This window comes from Bos javanicus, chromosome 15, assembly GCF_032452875.1.
Source record: "Bos javanicus breed banteng chromosome 15, ARS-OSU_banteng_1.0, whole genome shotgun sequence".
NCBI classification, from domain to species: domain Eukaryota; kingdom Metazoa; phylum Chordata; class Mammalia; order Artiodactyla; family Bovidae; genus Bos; species Bos javanicus.
In genome coordinates, this window is record NC_083882.1 from 49,954,552 (window position 1) to 49,974,038 (window position 19,487).

The following is a 19,487-nucleotide window of genomic DNA, read 5'->3' on the forward strand; positions in this document are numbered from 1 at the left end:
TTTCACTCAAATTTGCTGTAACCTTAAAACCACAATGAAAAAAGAAACCCATTTTAAAGATCATAAGCAATAATGCCAAGTGTGATTCTCTGTGCCATAGTTTTTACTGATGAAAGGGATTGTATAAATTTGATTTGATTATGTATAGATGCTTTCATTCAATGAATGAAGGGCCATATGTCTGTCAACAATTTTAACTTCTAAATGTCTACTGGTGATTAAGCTATGTAGCAGAGTTGGCATATGGATTACTGAATGATAAGAAATCTCTTCTCAGGGTGAATAAAACTGTCATAAAAAATACTAATTTCTAACTGTTTAGTACAGGAATTTCTTTTAAAAATGTGTTTTACTGTTAATCTTTTTTGACTCTGGTTTTGAACCTTGTAATACTAATTTAAATCTTAACAAATCTATCATTGATTCACTCAAATAAGATATTGCTGATTACACATGTCATAGCTTGCTAATCTTCCTGTACTGTTATATTTAAGATACTAATTGACAATTGGCTTTTTCAGGAGTTGAAAAATACAAGTAATTACTACAACAGAAGTAATAGTTCTCATAAATAATATTTACTCAGTTATTAAAATAAATTCACCATCCAATAACAGTCCATGAAAATAAGAGGCTATTTCTATCCCACCACTAGAAAAACCTTCACACTTCCATCTTCCAATATCTTATTGTGAAATTACCAGAGAAATGATTTGAACTTACTTCCTTCACTGGCATGGGATGCCTCAGAAATATCCTTACACTTAGCTTTTTGTAATATTAACTTAAATCATTGGAGAAGGAAATGGCAACCCACTACAGTATTATTGTCTGGAAAATCCCATGGACAGAGGAGCCTGGGTGGGCTACAGTTCATGGAGTCGCAAACAGTCACACACAACTGAACAACTAAGCACAATTTAAATCACTTTGACATCATCCAAGTTGGATACATTCAAAGATCTCAGATTTAGAGGATTGTTATTAGTCAGTGAAACCATACTCCTTTACTATATGGTCTGTATATTTGTCATGTAAAAAACATAGGAACAAATTTTTTTAAAAGAAGCAATTTCATCTCTCACTGCTAAATTCTTTGACAACCAAGATCATAAGCTCAATTTTGAATGATTCACCCTAATGGCAAGAAAATGATTTACAAATATTCACATTTACAGCTACAAGATAAAGCACTACAGAGACCACAAAGCCTGAACTATACATGCGTAGTTGAGAGCAGATACAAATATGAAAGGCAGACTGCTTGCCAAAGGGCATCCTTAGGCTGTTTTCCAGATCTGCTCTGCTCTGTCTTGACCACAGTGAGCTGAATCAACAGGTCCCTTTGCTCTCTGACTTCTGGTTTGACTTGATTGCTAACGGAAATGCAGGAAGCAAGATACAGTTGGAACGTTTACCCCTTTGACTCCCCAACAATCCTCACTGTGGCTTCCTCATGGTGGCTGCATCTTTCTACAGAAAGGGAAAGCTCATGCTGGGTGTCCTTCTCCACATGCTGTCCTTCCCATGTTCTGGTAAAAAATTTTCTTCCCTTGCCACTTCAGGACTAACATTGGCATCTAATTCCCTTCTGTAGTACTATCTACATCAATGATATATTTATAAAATATGTATAAAAATATTTATTCTTGGTTTTACCAAATCTTGTCCACATATTTTCAATAACCCCTGATGCCTGTATCAAAGTCTTCATATTATCCAGTTTGAGAACAATTTTATTTTTTTCCTGACAGAACCTTAATTAAGACAAGGGAGAGGTGTCTACCTCATATACATATGTGTACCTCTTTTACTTTCTATCTCTATCTTTGTGTTTATCACCATCACTATCACAATTGGCCAACTTAATATATGTTGAAGCTCTAATATGTGTAATTTTTTCCCAATTTTTACAGGAAGCCCAATGTTTATTTTTGGTTAATCAAATGAAAAAATCTTTTTTCTCCCACAATGGGGGATTCACCTCAGAAATGATAGTTGCTCAAGTGTAAGAGAGAAAGCGTCAGGTAAACCTTTGTATATTTAGTTTTTCAACACAGTTGAACACAGTTCAGTAGATCCCTTTGCTATAAAATCTACATTCATATCTGATTTATTGTTAACATAATTTTCACAGATTTTTTTTTCTGTTTTCAATTCACTTGGAACTGCAGAGTTTGTTTTCTATTTTTATTTTTATTCTGTTCCCTGAGCTGGTTTACTTTCTAAATGAATTTTTAAAACTATGATTCCTAATAGTTTTAATTTTTAAAATCATCTTATGTATTCTTTCTTTTCAGAGTATCTAGAAATAATTCTGAAAAAATGTGTTTATTATGTTTTTCAGCTTCCCTTTATTTAACCAAGGGGGGGTCTCTGAGGGTGATTTAAAATAGTATTTGTACAAAACAAATGTGTTCTCTTTGAGCCCTCTTTCTAACTACCTTAGATCCATTTCTATTCTCCCATTAGAATATATACTTTAATCTTGAGTGTTGAAAACTTGTTTCCTCTTATATCCTAGGGAATTGTGTAAGACAGCAAGATCCTCAGACGATTACAGTTTATGGTGATGGGGGGAAAGGTTCTCTCTTGCTCTATTTTTGTTTAAAGCTCTATACATGAGATATTACACCTAATAGGAGTGTATGCTGATCAAGGGATTTTGATTTTTCACTACATTTCATGAATATAGATTCCCTCTATTGTAGAATTTGGATTTCTCTTCTAGTTTTCTCCATTGGATAAAACTAACTTTATTCATCGCCCAGATTTTTTTCTGACAATCATTTCAATAGAAGTAAAGGAAATAAAGAAATGCCCAGAGGGATGGTACGGGAAGGGAGGAATGAGGGGGGTTCAGGATGGGGAACACATGTATACCTGTGGCGGATTCATGTTGATGTATGGCAAAACCAATACAATACTGTACATAATTAACCTCCAATTAAAATAAATAAATTTATATTAAAAAATAAAATAATAGCAAAAAAAAAGAAATGTAATAGTTTCATTCATGCCATCTCTAAATTTAAACATCCACTTGCTTACAATTTGACTCAAAATATGGAGTGTGAAGTCTACTTTGACATAATGGAAAGAAAATGTAATGAGTTATCAACATCAGTTCTGCTGTGTATTATGTCTTTTACCATTGAATTGTTCAGTGAATTTCTCTATTTTAGTTATAACATAGAAAATTGTACTTCCCTTCAAACTTGAACGGAAAATATCTTCATAAAATATTTGAATGAAATTATTCCCTCTTACTACTTCTCCTGACACAAAGGTTTTGAGATGATTTAAAGCTAGGAAATAATGATAGAAAATGAAATATTTTTCTTGAAGGGACATGTGGAATTTGTGAACTATCATGGAATTATTATATACCAAATGTGTCCAAGAATTTCTAACAGGTTAATCTTTAGGATGAAGGCAATGGATGTAAAAGTTGAAATATCAGAGAATCTAAGTTTGAGCAAGCCCTATCCTTTTGGATAATAATATCCCTAGGAAGCCTTGGCGAATCTGCTTTGTCTTGACGCTATAAATAACTGGGTTGAGAACTGGTGGAACTAACAGGTAAATATCTGCCATGGTAATATGAATAATGGGAGAGGAATGTTTTGCAAAACGATGCACTAAGGACAGCCCTATCATTGGCACATACAGAATGAGCACAGCACAAATATGGGAGACACATGTACTGAGGGCTTTGAGTTTCCCTCCCTGGGATGCAATGTGCAACACAGAGCAGAGGATGAGAGCATAAGATAAAAAGATTCCTAGAGAATCTACACCCCAATAAAATGCAACAACAAACAAGCCATACAAAACATTGAATGAGATGTCAGAACAGGTCAATTGGATGACATCCTGATGTAAGCAGAAGGAGTGGGAGAGAACAGGGGAGTGACAGAAAGAAAATGTGGGGATATGAACAAGAACAACAGGGAGGACAGTGGAGCATCTGATTACGATGAAGACCCCTATGTAGACAATGCATTGTGGGGTAAGTTTGCTGGAATACCTCAAAGGATCGCAGATGGCAACATAGCGGTCAAAAGCCATGGCTAGGAGCACAGCTGATTCCATTAGAGAAAAAGTGTGAATAAAATACATCTGGGCTATACAAGTATTCATCTCAATCTCCTTAGCATCAAACCAGAAGGTTCTCAGTACTGTGGGCAGGGTGGAGATGCACATGCCCATGTCCGTGAGGGACAGCATGGCCAGGAAGTAGTACATGGGCTCATGGAGACTCTTGTCAGTGTGGATGATGTGAAGAACTGTACAGTTGCCCACTATTCCAATCAGATAGAACACACAAAAGGGGATGGAAATAAAGTGTTGAACATCCTCACAGCCAGGAATCCCAGAGAGGTAGAATGAAGGTGCCTGTCCAATACTGGAATTAGTGCCTGTCATTACATTGTTCCAAGAAGCCATTTTTCTACAATTAGAATATGAACTCCTAAAGGGAAGAAAAACATACAACATTGAGAAGATAGCAGGTCATGTTTTTACATTAGGTTTTTTTTTTTTCTTAATGCTTGCTTTGTAGGGGCATTATTCATACAGACTTGGAAATTACTTTGAATCATGTTAATATATTACTGTTTAATCCTTAAAATGATTTGTGGTTATTATACTGTTATCTGTCAATCTTTTAGGCTGCTGATTCTGGATTTTGAATGCTTCATAGAATGCCCTTTCCTCCCCTAAGTGTATAACACAGTCTCCTCCATTTTCTACTATTATTTTCTTAGGTTAGTTTATTTTTATTCACTTTCAGTTGTATCATTTACCTTTATTTTTGATTGTGATGTAAAGTAAGAATATTTTCCCAGACCCTGACCTCTCTATGTTAAGCATTCATTTAGCATTCATTTCACTCTGACAATGACACTTGGTGGAGGCATTTTAGAATGAATGTCAGAAAAAGCTTAGGCAATAAATGAATGAAGTTTGTTTTATCCAATGGAAAAAATCACACAAGACTAATCAAGTCATATAGGATATAAAATTGATATTTCAAAAAAAAAACAAAACCACTGCATATGCAGCAAGTATGGTTCTCAATTAGAGAGGTACATAAATCAGCCCTCAAACTGATTTAAATGTGAACCAGAAGTCCCCAAGCATCTACGGGTAAATAAGTGCCTACCTATTTGACACAGTCTCAGGGATTTGGATTTCGGTTTCTCTTTCATATTCTCCACCAAGGCTTATTTATGTGTACCTACCCTGCAATAAGGCAAGAGTTTTAAGTAAATTTCTATCATTTGCTCCATGGATATAATTGATTTGTGAACTATGTCAGTTTTCTTAATACTGGAGCCTCCCTGCAATTGTCTGTGGAGTCCCAACTAGTTTTCTACTGTTGCCATCTGTGAACACAGTCTTCAGACATCTCTGACAGCAAGGAAAACATCAGCCATCACAGCCTCATGATCCCTAAGATATTAGAATGAAGTTAACCCACCCTCAGGCTGTGATCCCATGGTCCACTATAATGGCAATAATCTAGTGTCCTGCTTTTTTTTTTTCTTCTGCTCCTTTGCTCATTTTCCCTCATGATTCAATCTTTCTTTCATAAGAGTAAGTTGGCTATTAATGGAGATCTCCCCATAGAAAAGGTAAAACATGTTATTATCCAATTCCTTAAAAGTATTCATGAGTCACAATCACATCCTAATAAATAAGAGTACTTTTAGGCTCATAATTATTTATATATTTATTATCATATTTGAACCTTGGAATATGAGATCAACAGAAACTTGGTTATATATGAGTAACCTGAGGTTCAGAAATACCATTGATCAAACTAAAGACCAATTTTGTTTAGAATCCAAGCCCCTGATTCTAAAATGTTACTAAAATATTTTAACTCTATGTTCAGAAAGTAGCTCCAGTTCTGTCCATAGCACACTAGGAAGTGTGTATTCTTGCCACCTTTTAAAAGGCCCTTCCTCCTTAGACTGCAGGATATTTTTACCAGGTTTCCCTGAGTAATCCTGGGAATTACTTATCTTTTTCTGCAATTGCTTCCAAGTTTTACTTGAAAATGTGCAGTCTTCTCACTTTCCTTTAGAGTTTTAACCAAACAGTGGCTTAGAAGAAAACTGAGACAGAAAAGCCTTAAAACAAAGAACTTTTACTGGACAGAGAATGGCAAAACAGAAATCAGACTGATTATATTCTTTGCAGCCAAAGATGGAGAAGCTCTATAGAGTCAGCACAAGGCTGGGAGCTAACTGTGGCTCAGATCATGAACTCCTTATTGCCAAATTCAGACTTAAATCGAAGAAAGTAGGTATTCAGGTATGATCTAAACCAAATATCCTACAGTTATACAGTGGAAGTGAGAAATAGATTCAAAGGATTAGATCTGATAGACAGAGTGCCTGAAGAACTATGATGGAGGTTCGTGACACTTGTACATGGAGGCAGTAGTCAGGACCATCCCCAAGAAAAATAAATGCAAAAAGGCTAAATGGTTGTCTGAGGAGGCCTTACAAATAGCTGAGAAAAGAAGATACGCTAAAGGCAAAGGAGAAAAGGAAAAATATAATCATCTGAATGCAAAGTTCCAAAGAATAGCAAGGAGGGATAAAAAAAAGCCTTCCTCAATGATCAATGCAAAGAAATAGAGGAAAACAATAGAATGGGAAAGACTAGAGATCTCTTCAAGAAAATGAGAGATACCAAGACAATATTTCATGCAAAGATGGACACAATAAAGGACAGAAAGTGTATGGACCTAACAGAAGCAGAAGATATTAAGAAGAGGTGGCAAGAATACACAGAACTATACAAAAAAGATCCTCACGACCCAGATAACCATGATGGTGTGATCACTCACCTAAAGCCAGACATCCTAGAATGTGAAGTCAGGTGGGCCTTAGGAAGCATCGCTACAAACAAAGCTAGTGGAGGTGATAGAATTCCAGTGGAGCTATTTTAAATCCTGAAAGATGATGCTTTGAAAGCGCTGCACTCAATATGCCAGCAAATTTGGAAAACTCAGCAGTGGCCATAGGACTGGAAAAGGTCAGTTTTCATTCCAATCCCAAAGAAAGGCAATGCCAAAAAATGCTCAAATTACCGCACACGCTAGCAAAATAATGCTCAAAATTCTCCAAGCCAGGCTTCAACAGTATATGAACCATGAAATTCCAGATGTTCAAGCTGGATTTATAAAAGGCAGAGGAACCAGAGATCAGATTGTCAAAATTCACTGGATCATCAAGAAAGCAAGAGAGTTCCAGAAAAAATTCTACTTCTGCTTTATTGACTATGACAAAGCCTTTGACTGTGTGTATCACAACAAACTGTGGAAAATTCTTAAAGAGATAGGAATACCAGACCACCTTACTTGCATCCTGAGAAATCTGTGTGTAGGTCAAGAAGCAACAGTTAGAACTGAACATGGAACAACAGACTGGTTCCAAATCGGGAAAGGAATATGTCAAGGCTGGATTTTGTCACCCTTCTTATTTAACTTATATTCAGAGTACATCATGCGAAATGCCAGGCTGGATGAAGCACAAGCTGGAATCAAGATTGCCAGGAGAAATACCAGTAACCTCAGATAGGAAGATGATACCACCCCTATGGCAGAAGTTTAAGAACTAAAGAGCCTCTTGATGAAAGTGAAAGAGAAGAGTTAAAAGTTGGCTTAAAATTCAAAATTCAGAAAACTAAGATCATGGCATCCAGTCCCATCACTTCATGGCAAATAGATGGAGAAACAGTGGAAACAGTGTCAGACTTTATTTTGGGGGGCTCCAAAATCACTGTAGATGGTGACTGCAGCCATGAAATAAAAAGACACTTGCTCCTTGGAAGAAAAACTATGACCAACCTAGACAGCATATTTAAAAACAGAGGCATTAATTTGCCAACAAAGGTCTGTCTAGTCAAAGCTATGGTTTTTCCAGTAGTCATGTATGGCTGTGAGAGTTGGACTATACAGAATGCTGAGTGCCAAAGAATTAATACTTTTGAACTGTGGTATTGGAGAAGACTCTTGAGAGTCCTTTGAACTGCAAGGAGATTCAACCAGTCTATCCTAAAGGAAACAGTCCTGAATATTCATTGGGTGGACTGAAGCCAAACTTGAAACTCCAATACTTTGGCCACCTGATGTAAAGAACAGACTCACTGGATCAGACTCTGATGCTGGGAAAGACTGAAGGCAGTGGGAGAAGTTGACAGCAGAGGATGAGATGGCTGGATGGTATCTTCAACTCAATGGACATGAGTTTGAGCAAGCTCTGGGAATTGTTGTTGGACAGGTAAGCCTGGCATGCTGCAGTCCATGGGATCGCAAGAGTCAGACACGAATGAGTGACTGAAATGTACTGAACTGAACTGCAACAAGAATGCTACCTTATGAAGTTGTGGTCTACAAAATATACACTCTCATTACTCTAGCATCCTGCCCAAAATGCTCCCCAAATGCAACAGTTCTAGTCAAATTAATCAATAATCCCTAGTCACCAAATCCAAAAAATGTTCCTGTTCTCATTATAACTCTCAGCAGTATGCAAAACTGTTGACCATGCTCTCCTCTGAAAATATTTTACATACATATTATTTTTGAAAACATGCTTGCTTTATTTCCTCTTACCCTACAAAAAGTCCTGGGTGTTCTTTGGAAGGAATGATGGTAAAGTTGAAACTCCAGTACTTTGGCCACCTCATGTGAAGAGTTGACTCATTGGAAAAGACCCTGATGCTGGGAGGGATTGGGGGCAAGAGGAGAAGGGGACGACAGAGGATGAGATGGCTGGATGGCATCACTGACTTGATGGATGTGAGTCTCAGTGAACTCCGGGAGTTGGTGATGGACAGGGAGGCCTGGCGTGCTGCGATTCATGGGGTCACAAAGAGTCGGACATGACTGAGCAACTGATCTGATCTGATCTGATCTGATTTCTTTAAAACTTCATTGGTTCCTACTCCAGTGCCAGATTTCTAAATACTAAAAGTACCCTAGGTGTTCCTTTTGTTTTTATTTCAAATATATAGTACACTTTTTCCTAAAATATTCTGTTCAGTAATTGTTTTTAAAAACTACCCACTGATAACTTCACAATACATCTCTATCCTTAACTCTCTACTGATCTCCAGAGTGATATCAAATAGTCTATCAGATGTCTCTGTTTTATGTCTAAAAGACACAAGAAAGATCACATGGCCAAGAAGGAACTCTTGGCAATAGCCTTAATATTTCCATCGTAGTAAATGTAACTCATATTACACCATTGATCAAATGTAAAAACTAGGCTTTGTCCTTGATTATTAAATACACGTCCTCTCATTTCAAGGTGCAGAGTACTTTAACCTATTCACTTCTGTTGCTTACCACAACATTCCTCTTCTATTTTATTGGCCACTTAACTAATCTCATTTCTTCCATTCTTATGTCATTCCCTCAAATCAATTTTCCTTAGAGCCAATGAATTCTTAAAGACACAGGCAAGTCAGTTCATTTCTGTGTTTAAAATGTATTAATTGCTGCCTACTTATCTCTGAAGAAAAGGGAAGCCCTTGTCATTATTTATAAGATCCTTCTTCCTTGTGTATAGAAAAAGGGAGGTGGATTATACATGGGATTTTGCCCAGACTCTCCTTTCAGTTCATTATGTGCTCTCATGCTCAAATGCCCTAAGTTGCCTCTTACACAGTTTACTAGCTTTGACCTCATTTCCACTCTCATTCCCAAATTCCATTCTTTCCTTCTTTCTTTTTGTATAAAATAACCCAAGGCCCTTTCTCAGGACTGTATTCAAATATGCTGTTCTGCTTATCTAAAATACCCAAACACATCTCTTCTCACATTACTGCATCACATTATACAATTTTTTTCCCACAAAGTTCATTACTTTTTCACCTCACTCAAATTCCCTATCTCCAACTACCCATAACCAATCTCTTTCCCTGAGCCACAGTTATCCGCTTCTTTCCATCAACAAATGTGATAGCTATTTTGCCTTCCAGCTTTGCCCTTCTGACCCATAACAGACTTACTCCTGTCTGTCGGCCACTTCTGTTTATTCGTCAGTTAAACAACTTTCAATCCTTTGGTTTTTTGCCCATATTAAAGTGCTCAAGTTGGAGACAGTGTTTTCTAAGGGGTATAGAACGTTTCCACTTACACATCTGTGATGAAAGAAGCTTTTCATTTTTCCTGGTTATATGGGGTCCCTGAAAGCCTGAGGGAACCAGAGCCACTAATGGTACATTAAGGAGTAAGGGCCTGTGAGCCTAAGGGATGGATGTTGTTCAGGATGAGACAGCGGGAATTTCCACAGGAACAGAGAAAGCCTACGGGAGGCACAAGTGGACGAATGCAAGGAAACTCTGACTCTACATCTGGTGGCTGCTGAATTTAGATACACAATGGCAGGTTGAAGGGTTCCAGCTGAAAACTCCTTAGTGGAATAAAATAACTAAGAATAGTAAGACTACACAATAAAATAAAGGGACTAAGGAACTAAAATAGATATTAGAGCTGGGCGGCTTCTAACACCCGGCCTATATGGGATCTTCCCTAGATGGACGGGTGAATCACAAATAGATATGTTCTTAGAGGGACTAAAATAGGTGTCAGTAACCTCAAATTGTGATTTTATTAAAGAGATATGAGATTATTAATGCCAATAACCATCTGCCATAAGTGTATACAAATGCTGTAAACTTGTGTAATATTACATGTCATTATCCTAGGCTTAAATTATTTCTAGTTTAATTTTACAGAAAATATTTGGCTGTAGCATAACCAAGCAGAAAAGGAAACACAGATATGTAACATAAAACTAATATTAAAAAATAATAATACAAGAATAAACATAGAGGATTCAAAAATAGAATTTTTAGATAGGCTTTAAAATAACTGTGAATAAACATATTCAAGAAAATAGAAAGTAAGATTTAAATATTCAGGAAGAAACTGGAATATTGCTTAAATTTAAAATGAAAGTTGTATAATTGAAGAAAGATAATTATAATTGAAGACAAAATGTTCTTTTTTATAAGCATTAGGTATCATTACTTAACTCTTCTTAAACATTTTAGTGGTATAAATATATGTTTACTAGTAATTTTCTGTCAAATGGATACTAAAATAAACATATATTTGAATCTTTTGAAACAAAACAAATATACATAAATTAGTTATAACTATATATATATATATATATATATAAATTAGCTGTTGCTGCTGCTGCTGGGAGAAGGCAATGGCACCCCACTCTAGTACTCTTGCCTGGAAAAATCCCATGGACGGAGGAGCCTGGTGGGCTGCAGTCCATGGGGTAGCAGAGTCAGACACGACTGAACAACTTCACTTTCACTTTTCACTTTCATGCACTGGAGAAGGAAATGGCAACCCACTCTAGTGTTCTTACCTGGAGAATCCCAGGGACAGAGGAGCCTAATGGGCTGCCGTCAATGGGGTTGCACAGAGTCGGACTGCTGCTAAGTCACTTCAGTCGTGTCCGACTCTGTGCAGCCCCATAGACACCAGCCCACTAGGTTCCCCCGTCCCTGGGGTTCTCTATATTTTATAATTATTAATCAATACATATATGGACTGTAGTCCAACAGGCTCCTCTGTTCATGCGATTCTCCAGGCAAGAATATTGGAGTGGTTGCCACGCCCTCCTCCAAGGGATTGTCCCGAGCTAGGGATGGAACCCAGATTTCCTAAGTCTTCTGTACTGGCAGGCAAGTTCTTTACCAATGGCACACCTCTCCAGTGCTCTTGCCTGGAAAATCCCATGGACAGAGGAGCCTGGTGGGCTGCTGTCCATGGGGTCACTAAGAGTTGGACACGAATGAGTGACTTCACTTTCACTTTTCACTTTCATGCATTGGAGAAGGAAATGGAAACCCACTCCAGTGTTCTTGCATGGAGAATCCCAGGGAGGGTGGAGCCTGGTGGGCTGCTGTCTATGGGGTCGAACACAGTCAGACACGACTGAAGCGACTCAGCAGCAGCAGCAGCAGCAGCAGCACCACATGGGAAGCATATAACTAGTTACAATTACACAATATATTGTATAATTACATATATATATAAGTAATATACATATTTATATAATATATAACATTATATATATATTACATATATTATACTATAATACTATACATATACTATATATATCAATAATTAATACATAATTACTGCAGATGGTGACTGCAGCCATGAAATTAAAAGACGCTTACTCCTTGGAAGGAAAGTTATGACCAACCTAGATAGCGTATTGAAAAGCAGAGACATTACTTTGCCAACAAGCGTCCGTCTAGTCAAGGCTATGGTTTTTCCCATGGTCATGTATGGATGTGAGAGTTGGTCTGTGAAGAAGGCTGAGCGCCGAAGAATTGATGCTTTTGAACTGTGGTGTTGGAGAAGACTCTTGAGAGTCCCTTGGACTGCAAGACGATCCAGTCAGTCCATTCTGAAGGAGATCAGCCCTGGGATTTCTTTGGAAGGAATGATGCTAAAGCTGAACTCCAGCAGTTTGGCCAATTCATGCGAAGAGTTGACTCACTGGAAGACTTTGATGCTGAGAGGGATTGGGGGCAGGAGGAGAAGGGGACGACAGAGGATGAGATGGCTGGATGGTATCATTGACTTGATGGACATGAGTCTGAGTGAACTCTGGTAGTTGGTGATGGACAGGGAGACCTAGCGTGCTGAGATTCATGGGGTTGCAAAGACTCAAACATGACAGAGCGACTGAACTGAACAGATACATACATTTTTGAAATCTAGACTTGAGACAAAACATAAACACACTTTTAAAAAATAATAAAAGCACTCCTTTAGCAGGGAGAATAGTGGCTTCCTAAATAAATAGAGGAAAACAACAGAATGGGAAAGACTAGGGATCTCTTCAAGAAAATTAGAGATACCAAGGGAATATTTCATGCAAAGATGGGCTCTATAAAGGACAGAAATGGTATGGACCTAACAGAAGCAGAAGATATTAAGAAGACGTGCCATGCATACACAGAAGAACTGTACAAAAAAGATCTTCACAACCCAGATAATGACAATGGTGTGATCACGTCATTTAGAGCAGACATCCTGGAATGTGAAGTCAAGTCGGCCTTAGAAAGCATCACTACGAACAAAGCTAGTGGACGTGTTGGAATTCCAGTTGAGCTATTTCAAATCCTGAAAGATGATGCTTTGAAAGTGCTGCACTCAATATGTCAGCAAATTTGGAAAACTCAGCAGTGGCCACAGGACTGGAAAAGGTCAGTTTTCACTCCAATCCCTAAGAAAGGCAATGACAAAGAATGCTCAAAACCGCACAATTGCACTCATCTCACATGCTAGTAAAGTAATGCTCAAAATTCTCCAAGCCAGGCTTCAGCAATACGTGAACCATGAACTTCCTGATGTTCAAGCTGGTTTTAAAAAAGGCAGAGGAACCAGAGATCAAATTGCCAACATCCGCTGGATCATGGAAAAAGCAAGAGAGTTCCAGAAAAACATCTATTTCTGCTTTATTGATTATGCCAAAGCCTTTGACTGTGTGGATCACAATAAACTGTGGAAAATTCTGAAAGAGATGGGAATACTAGACCACCTGACCTGCCTCTTGAGAAATTTGTATGCAGGTCAGGAAGCAACAGTTAGAACTGGACATGGAACAACAGACTGGTTCCAAATAGGAAAAGGAGTTCATCAAGGCTGTATATTGTCACCCTGTTTATTTAACTTATATGCAGAGTATATCATGAGAAATGCTGGACTGGAAGAAACACAAGCTGGAATCAAGATTGCTGGGAGAAATATCAAGAACCTCAGATATGCAGATGACACCACCCTTATGGCAGAAAGTGAAGAGGAACTCAAAAGCCTCTTGATGAAAGTGCAAGTGGAGAGTGAAAAAGTTGGCTTGAAGCTCAACATTCAGAAAATGAAGATCATGGCATCTGGTCCCATCACTTCATGGGAAATAGATGGGAAAACAAAGGAAACAGTGTCAGACTTTATTTTTCTGGGCTCCAAAATCAGTGCAGATGGTGACTGCAGCCATGAAATTTAGACGCTTACTCCTTGGAAGGAAAGTTATGACCAACGTAGATCACATCAGAGATCAGATCAGATCAGATCACTCGCTCAGTCGTGTCTGACTCTTTGCGAACCCATGAATCGCAGCACGCCAGTCCTCCCTGCCCATCACCAACTCCCGGAGTTCACTCAGACTCACATCCATCGAGTCAGTGATGCCATCCAGCCATCTCATCCTCTGTCGTCCCCTTCTCCTCTTGCTCCCAATCCCTCCCAGCATCAGAGTCTTTTCCAATGAGTCAACTCTTCGCATGAGGTGGCCAAAGTACTGCAGTTTCAGCTTCAGCATCATTCCTTCCAAAGAAATCCCAGGGCTGATCTCCTTCAGAATGGACTGGTTGGATCTCCTTGCAGTCCAAGGGACTCTCAAGAGTCTTCTCCAACACCACAGTTCAAAAGCATCAATTCTTAGGTGCTCAGCCTTCTTCATGGTCCAACTCTCACATCCATACATGACCACAGGAAAAACCATAGCCTTGACTTGATGAACCTTTGTTGGCAAAGTAAGGTCTCTGCTTTTGAATATGCTATCTAGGTTGGTTGTAACTTTCCTTCCAAGGAATAAGCATCTTTTAATTTCATGGCTGCAGTCACCATCTGGAGCCCAGAAAAATAAAGTGTGACACTGTTTCCACTGTTTCCCCATCTATTTTCCAGGAAGTGGTGGGACCGGATGCCATGATCTTTGTTTTCTGAATGTTGAGCTTTAAGTCAGCTTTTTCACTCTCCACTTTCACTTTCATCAAGAGGCTTTTGAGTTCCTCTTCACTTTCTGCCAGAAGGGTGGTGTCATCGGCATATCTGAGGTTATTGATATTTCTCCCGGCAATCTTGATTCCAGCTTGTGTTTCTTCCAGTCCAGCATTTCTCATGATATACTCTGCATATAAGTTAAATAAACAGGGTGACAATATACAGCCTTGATGAACTCCTTTTCCTATTTGGAACCAGTCTGTTGTTCCATGTCCAGTTCTAACTGTTGCTTCCTGACCTGCATACAAATTTCTCAAGAGGCAGGTCAGGTGGTCTGGTATTCCCATCTCTTTCAGAATTTTCCACAGTTTATTGTGATCCACACAGTCAAAGGCTTTGGCATAGTCAATAAAGCAGAAATAGATGTTTTTCTGGAACTCTCTTGCTTTTTCCATGATCCAGCGGATGTTGGCAATTTGATCTCTGGTTCCTCTGCCTTTTCTAAAACCAGCTTGAACATCAGGAAGTTCATGGTTCACATACTGCTGAAGCCTGGCTTGGAGAATTTTGAGCATTATGTTACTAGCGTGTGAGATGAGTGCAATTGTGCAGTAGTTTGAGCATTCTTCGGCCTTGCCTTTCTTAGGGATTAGAATGAAAACTGACCTTTTCCAGTTCTGTGGCCACTGCTGAGTTTTCCAAATTTGCTGCCATACTGAGTGCAGCACTTTCACAGCATCATCTTTCAGGACTTGAAATAGCTCCACTGGGATTCCATCACCTCCACTAGCTTTGCTCGTAGTGATGCTTTCTAAGGCCGACTTGACTTCACATTCCAGGATGTCTGGCTCTAGGTCAGTGATCACACCATCATTATTATCTGAGTCGTGAAGATCTTTTTTGTATAGTTCTTCTGTGTATTCTTGCCATCTCTTCTTAATATCTTCTGCTTCTGTTAGGTCCATACCATTTCTGTCCTTTATCAAGCTCATCTTTGCATGAAATGTTCCTTTGGTATCTATGATTTTCTTGAAGAGATCCCTAGTCTTTCCCATTCTGTTGTTTTCCTCTATTTCTAAGCAGAGACATTACTTTGCCAGCAAATTTCCGTCTATTCAAGGCTATGGTTTTTCCTGTGATCATGTATGGATGTGAGTTTTGGTCTGTGAAGAAGGCTGAGCACCGAAGAACTGATGCTTTTGAACTGTGGTGTTGGAGAGACTCTTTCAAGTCCCTTGGACTGCACGGAGATCCAACCAGTCCATTCTGAAGGAGATCAGCCCTGGGATTTCTTTGGAAGGAATGATGCTAAAGCTGAAACTCCAGGACTTTGGCCACCTCATCCGAAGAGTTGACTCATTGGAAAAGACTCTGATGCTGGGAGGGATTGGGGGCAGGAGGAAAGGGGGACGACAGAGGATGAGATGGCTGCACGGCATCACTGACTCGATGGACATGGGTTGAGTGAACTCCGGGAGTTGGTGATAGACAGGGAGGCCTGGCGTGCTGCAATTCATGGGTTCGCAAAGAGTCGGACACGACTGAGCGACTGAACTGAATTGAACTGAAATATATCCACATCCAAGTCCTCGGAACTTAATGTTACTTCACATGGTAAAGGGTTATTTAAGTTACTGATGTCTAATAATCACCTGATCTTAAAATATGGAGAATGCTCTAGCTTATCTAGGCAGGTCCAATGTAATCGTAAGGATCCTTAAAAGTGGAAGTGGGAAGCAGCAGAGAAATCATTGTTTTAGTGATACATGGTGATAAAACCTTAATTATCCATTGTTAGCCTTGAAGATGCAAGGAGACTCTGAGCCAAGGAATAAGAGCAGACTCTAAAAGCTGGAAAGTCAATAAAATTGATTCTATCCTAAAACCTCTGGGAAAGAATGAAACTTTTAGTCCAGTGACATATGTGTTGAATTTCTAAAATACAGAATTAAATAAAAAGTTTATGTTGTTTTAAGCCATTAAATCTGTGGTAACTTACTATGGTGGCCATAGGAAACTTAATTCTGATAGGATTCTAAAGAGTATTTGGGAAGAAAAAAGACAATTAGTAGAACTGATCTAGTCACTATTTATGAAACTGCACATAAAAATACAATTTTACTTTCCAACACACACCCCTAAAAACTGTCAGGTAACAGATCATAAAATAATTATGAAATTACTAATTAATAATCATCAGAAAATGGAAAAATTTGAATAGTTGGAGGAGTGAAGTACAATGGCCAAAAATACATATATCAAGAAAGGTAGAAGAAGGTAAATAATAAATGAGAGGAGAAAATATTTTACAAATGAGTAATAATTACTAGAATTAAGGAAACACAAAAAAATCCAAACTTATACGACACATGGTATAGAAAAGAAAATAGATTTTTTTAAAACTTCAATGTTAAAGAAATTTACTGCTATCAAACTCAAGATAAAAATTCTAAGCTTTGTAGACAGCAAATTCATGTTGGAAAATAACTTTTTATTTCCTGAAATATTATGTTCCCTTACTTGTCTATTGTTGATTTTAACTACTACACCAAATATTCCTAAAATGAAGGACCTTGTCTGCTTTATTACATTTCTAGTCTCTATACTATTACTATGTCCTAGTACATGTAAAAGAGTTGATTTGATGACTAAAATAGTTGTTTTTATGAATAAATTCAGGAATGTGAAAAATTTCCATATGTATGATAATGGAGCTAGAGATCATAGTTTCTTAGCACAGCAATGTTCAGAGCAGTAGATGCACATGGTTTTGTGAATTTTTTATTATTTTTATCACACTACATGAAGAATTAATCTTGATAATTTTTCCTAGTTAGTAAAACAATAAAATAATACATATATTCAGGAACTGGAGAATGGTTAAGTAAACTATGCAACAAAATTCAATGACATATTTTGTGACCATTATAATTACAATTATAAAAACTCTATCATTTCTTTTAAGAAAGATCTCTGTTCCATTATATTTTCTCAGAGGAAATTAGGAATACATGTACTCAGATAAGTCATAAATTACTACATAAAGCCAATGTTGTCAAAAACTTGAAAGAATTTTGTGAAACAAGCATATCTTTAAGTATTTGTGACCAATCAATATATCCCTAATGAAATTACTTATACAGTGAGACATAATCCACTGAAAAAGTTATCTATTTATTCCTATCTTCCTGGCTCTTGTCAAAGTGGTGTGAGAATAACCCGATCCCCTGCTCAAGAAGCTCAACTCTGGTATATCTTAGACTCCACAGGGAATCCATGCACATATGGGCCACTTTCTTGGCTCCTGGGAGCCTGTGATCCTAGAACTATTGATATAATTGAGGTTAGTTGAGAAGAAGTAGATTTGAATTATGACAAACCTGTTCTGATGATATAGGACAGATGGGGTGAAAGATAATACAACCACTTCAGCATCTTTCTTCATTACTTAGAGTTGTGGAGCAAGACGCCCTGGGTTTTTTCATCACGGCCAAAGGGATCAGAAAACAGAGTGATATTAAAATTCAATGACAGTGATATTAAAATTAATTTAAAATTAATGGTTTAGAATAGTAGGTGGTGAGAAAATAATTGAGTGATGATTAGTATCTTCTATAAATAAACATCCTCATTGAATTGACAAGATGTTATAAAATATTTTTCATTACATCTCTCTCCTTATTTCTGTCAATTCATGGTTTGAATCAAAGCTGATATTCCTTGACCACTAGATCTTACTCCTCTAGGATTTTCCTTTTCTCCAAGAATTTAGACTTCCTATCTGATCATATCTCTAGGAAAGGCATGGCATTCAGTTGAGGTTCTCTAAGGATAAGTAATGCCACTGAAAAGAGGAGACATAACAGTAACTGCTCCTTGACCTGTTCAATCAAACTCCAGGGCGAAGAACCTACATCAGCATTTGGTATGTACAACAAACTCAAGAATAAGCCATGTTATCAAATCTATTTATCTGGGAGATAAGACTGAAGAAATTTAGGCTGTGCTGCAGAGAGCGGTACCTGGGAGGACAGAAATTGTGTAAGTATTACTTTCTTCTCAGATTCTGCAACAGGGATGCTACTTGCACATGAAGTCTAAGTATATATTATTATTGCTGAAGTGGAAGCAGGAGCTTTGTGATCCACTGAAGAAAAGTCAGTTCCTACAGTGGCAATGTGACAAAGAAAAAAAAAAAAAATTCTAAGCAAGTATGTATGGGCCTGCTCTTACTTTTTTTTTTTTCTCACTTGTTTGCTATATCCCACTTTTTATATTTTTCTCTTTCTTCTCATCATTTATTTCCTCCTGTTTACTCAAAATTATTACTGGTGTTATTTTAAAATTTCTAATTCAAGGTTTTGTTATTTGATTTTATCATTTATATAACAAAAACAATGCAGACCAGGAATTTATTACAAATTTTAGAATTGGAATTATGCCATGCAGATGGCATGTTTTCATATCTTATAATCACATAAGGGGGTGTTGCTCTGAACTTGATTTAGTCTTTAAATGAAGAGCTATTCTGAAGAGGAAACTTAACTGCACAATAACGTACGTGTTTTGCCTATCCTTTACATGCTAATATCTACTTTCTAAACTTTTATTTGCTGAAGTAAAGCTATTATTCAAAGTAAATCTTAAACCATATGTATTAAGACAATTTACAGCTTCATTAGCAAATAATTTTAGA

General features: G+C 37.7%; 1 protein-coding gene and 1 pseudogene across 1 annotated transcript; both read right to left on the minus strand.

The window, feature by feature from the left end:
• Positions 1–19,487, minus strand: part of LOC133226761 (olfactory receptor 51L1-like) — a 90,175-nt pseudogene that overhangs the window by 62,546 nt on the left and 8,142 nt on the right.
• LOC133261340 (olfactory receptor 51G1-like) lies at positions 3,259–5,009 on the minus strand. The gene has a single exon (XM_061439835.1). The coding sequence runs from the start codon at positions 4,498–4,500 to the stop codon at positions 3,469–3,471; it is 1,032 nt and encodes a 343-aa protein (XP_061295819.1). The 5' UTR covers positions 4,501–5,009; the 3' UTR covers positions 3,259–3,468.

Excerpts from the sequence above, each read along its gene's own strand:
- LOC133261340 (XM_061439835.1), bottom strand. The coding sequence starts at position 4,500 with ATGTTGTATGTTTTTCTTCCCTTTAGGAGTTCATATTCTAATTGTAGA.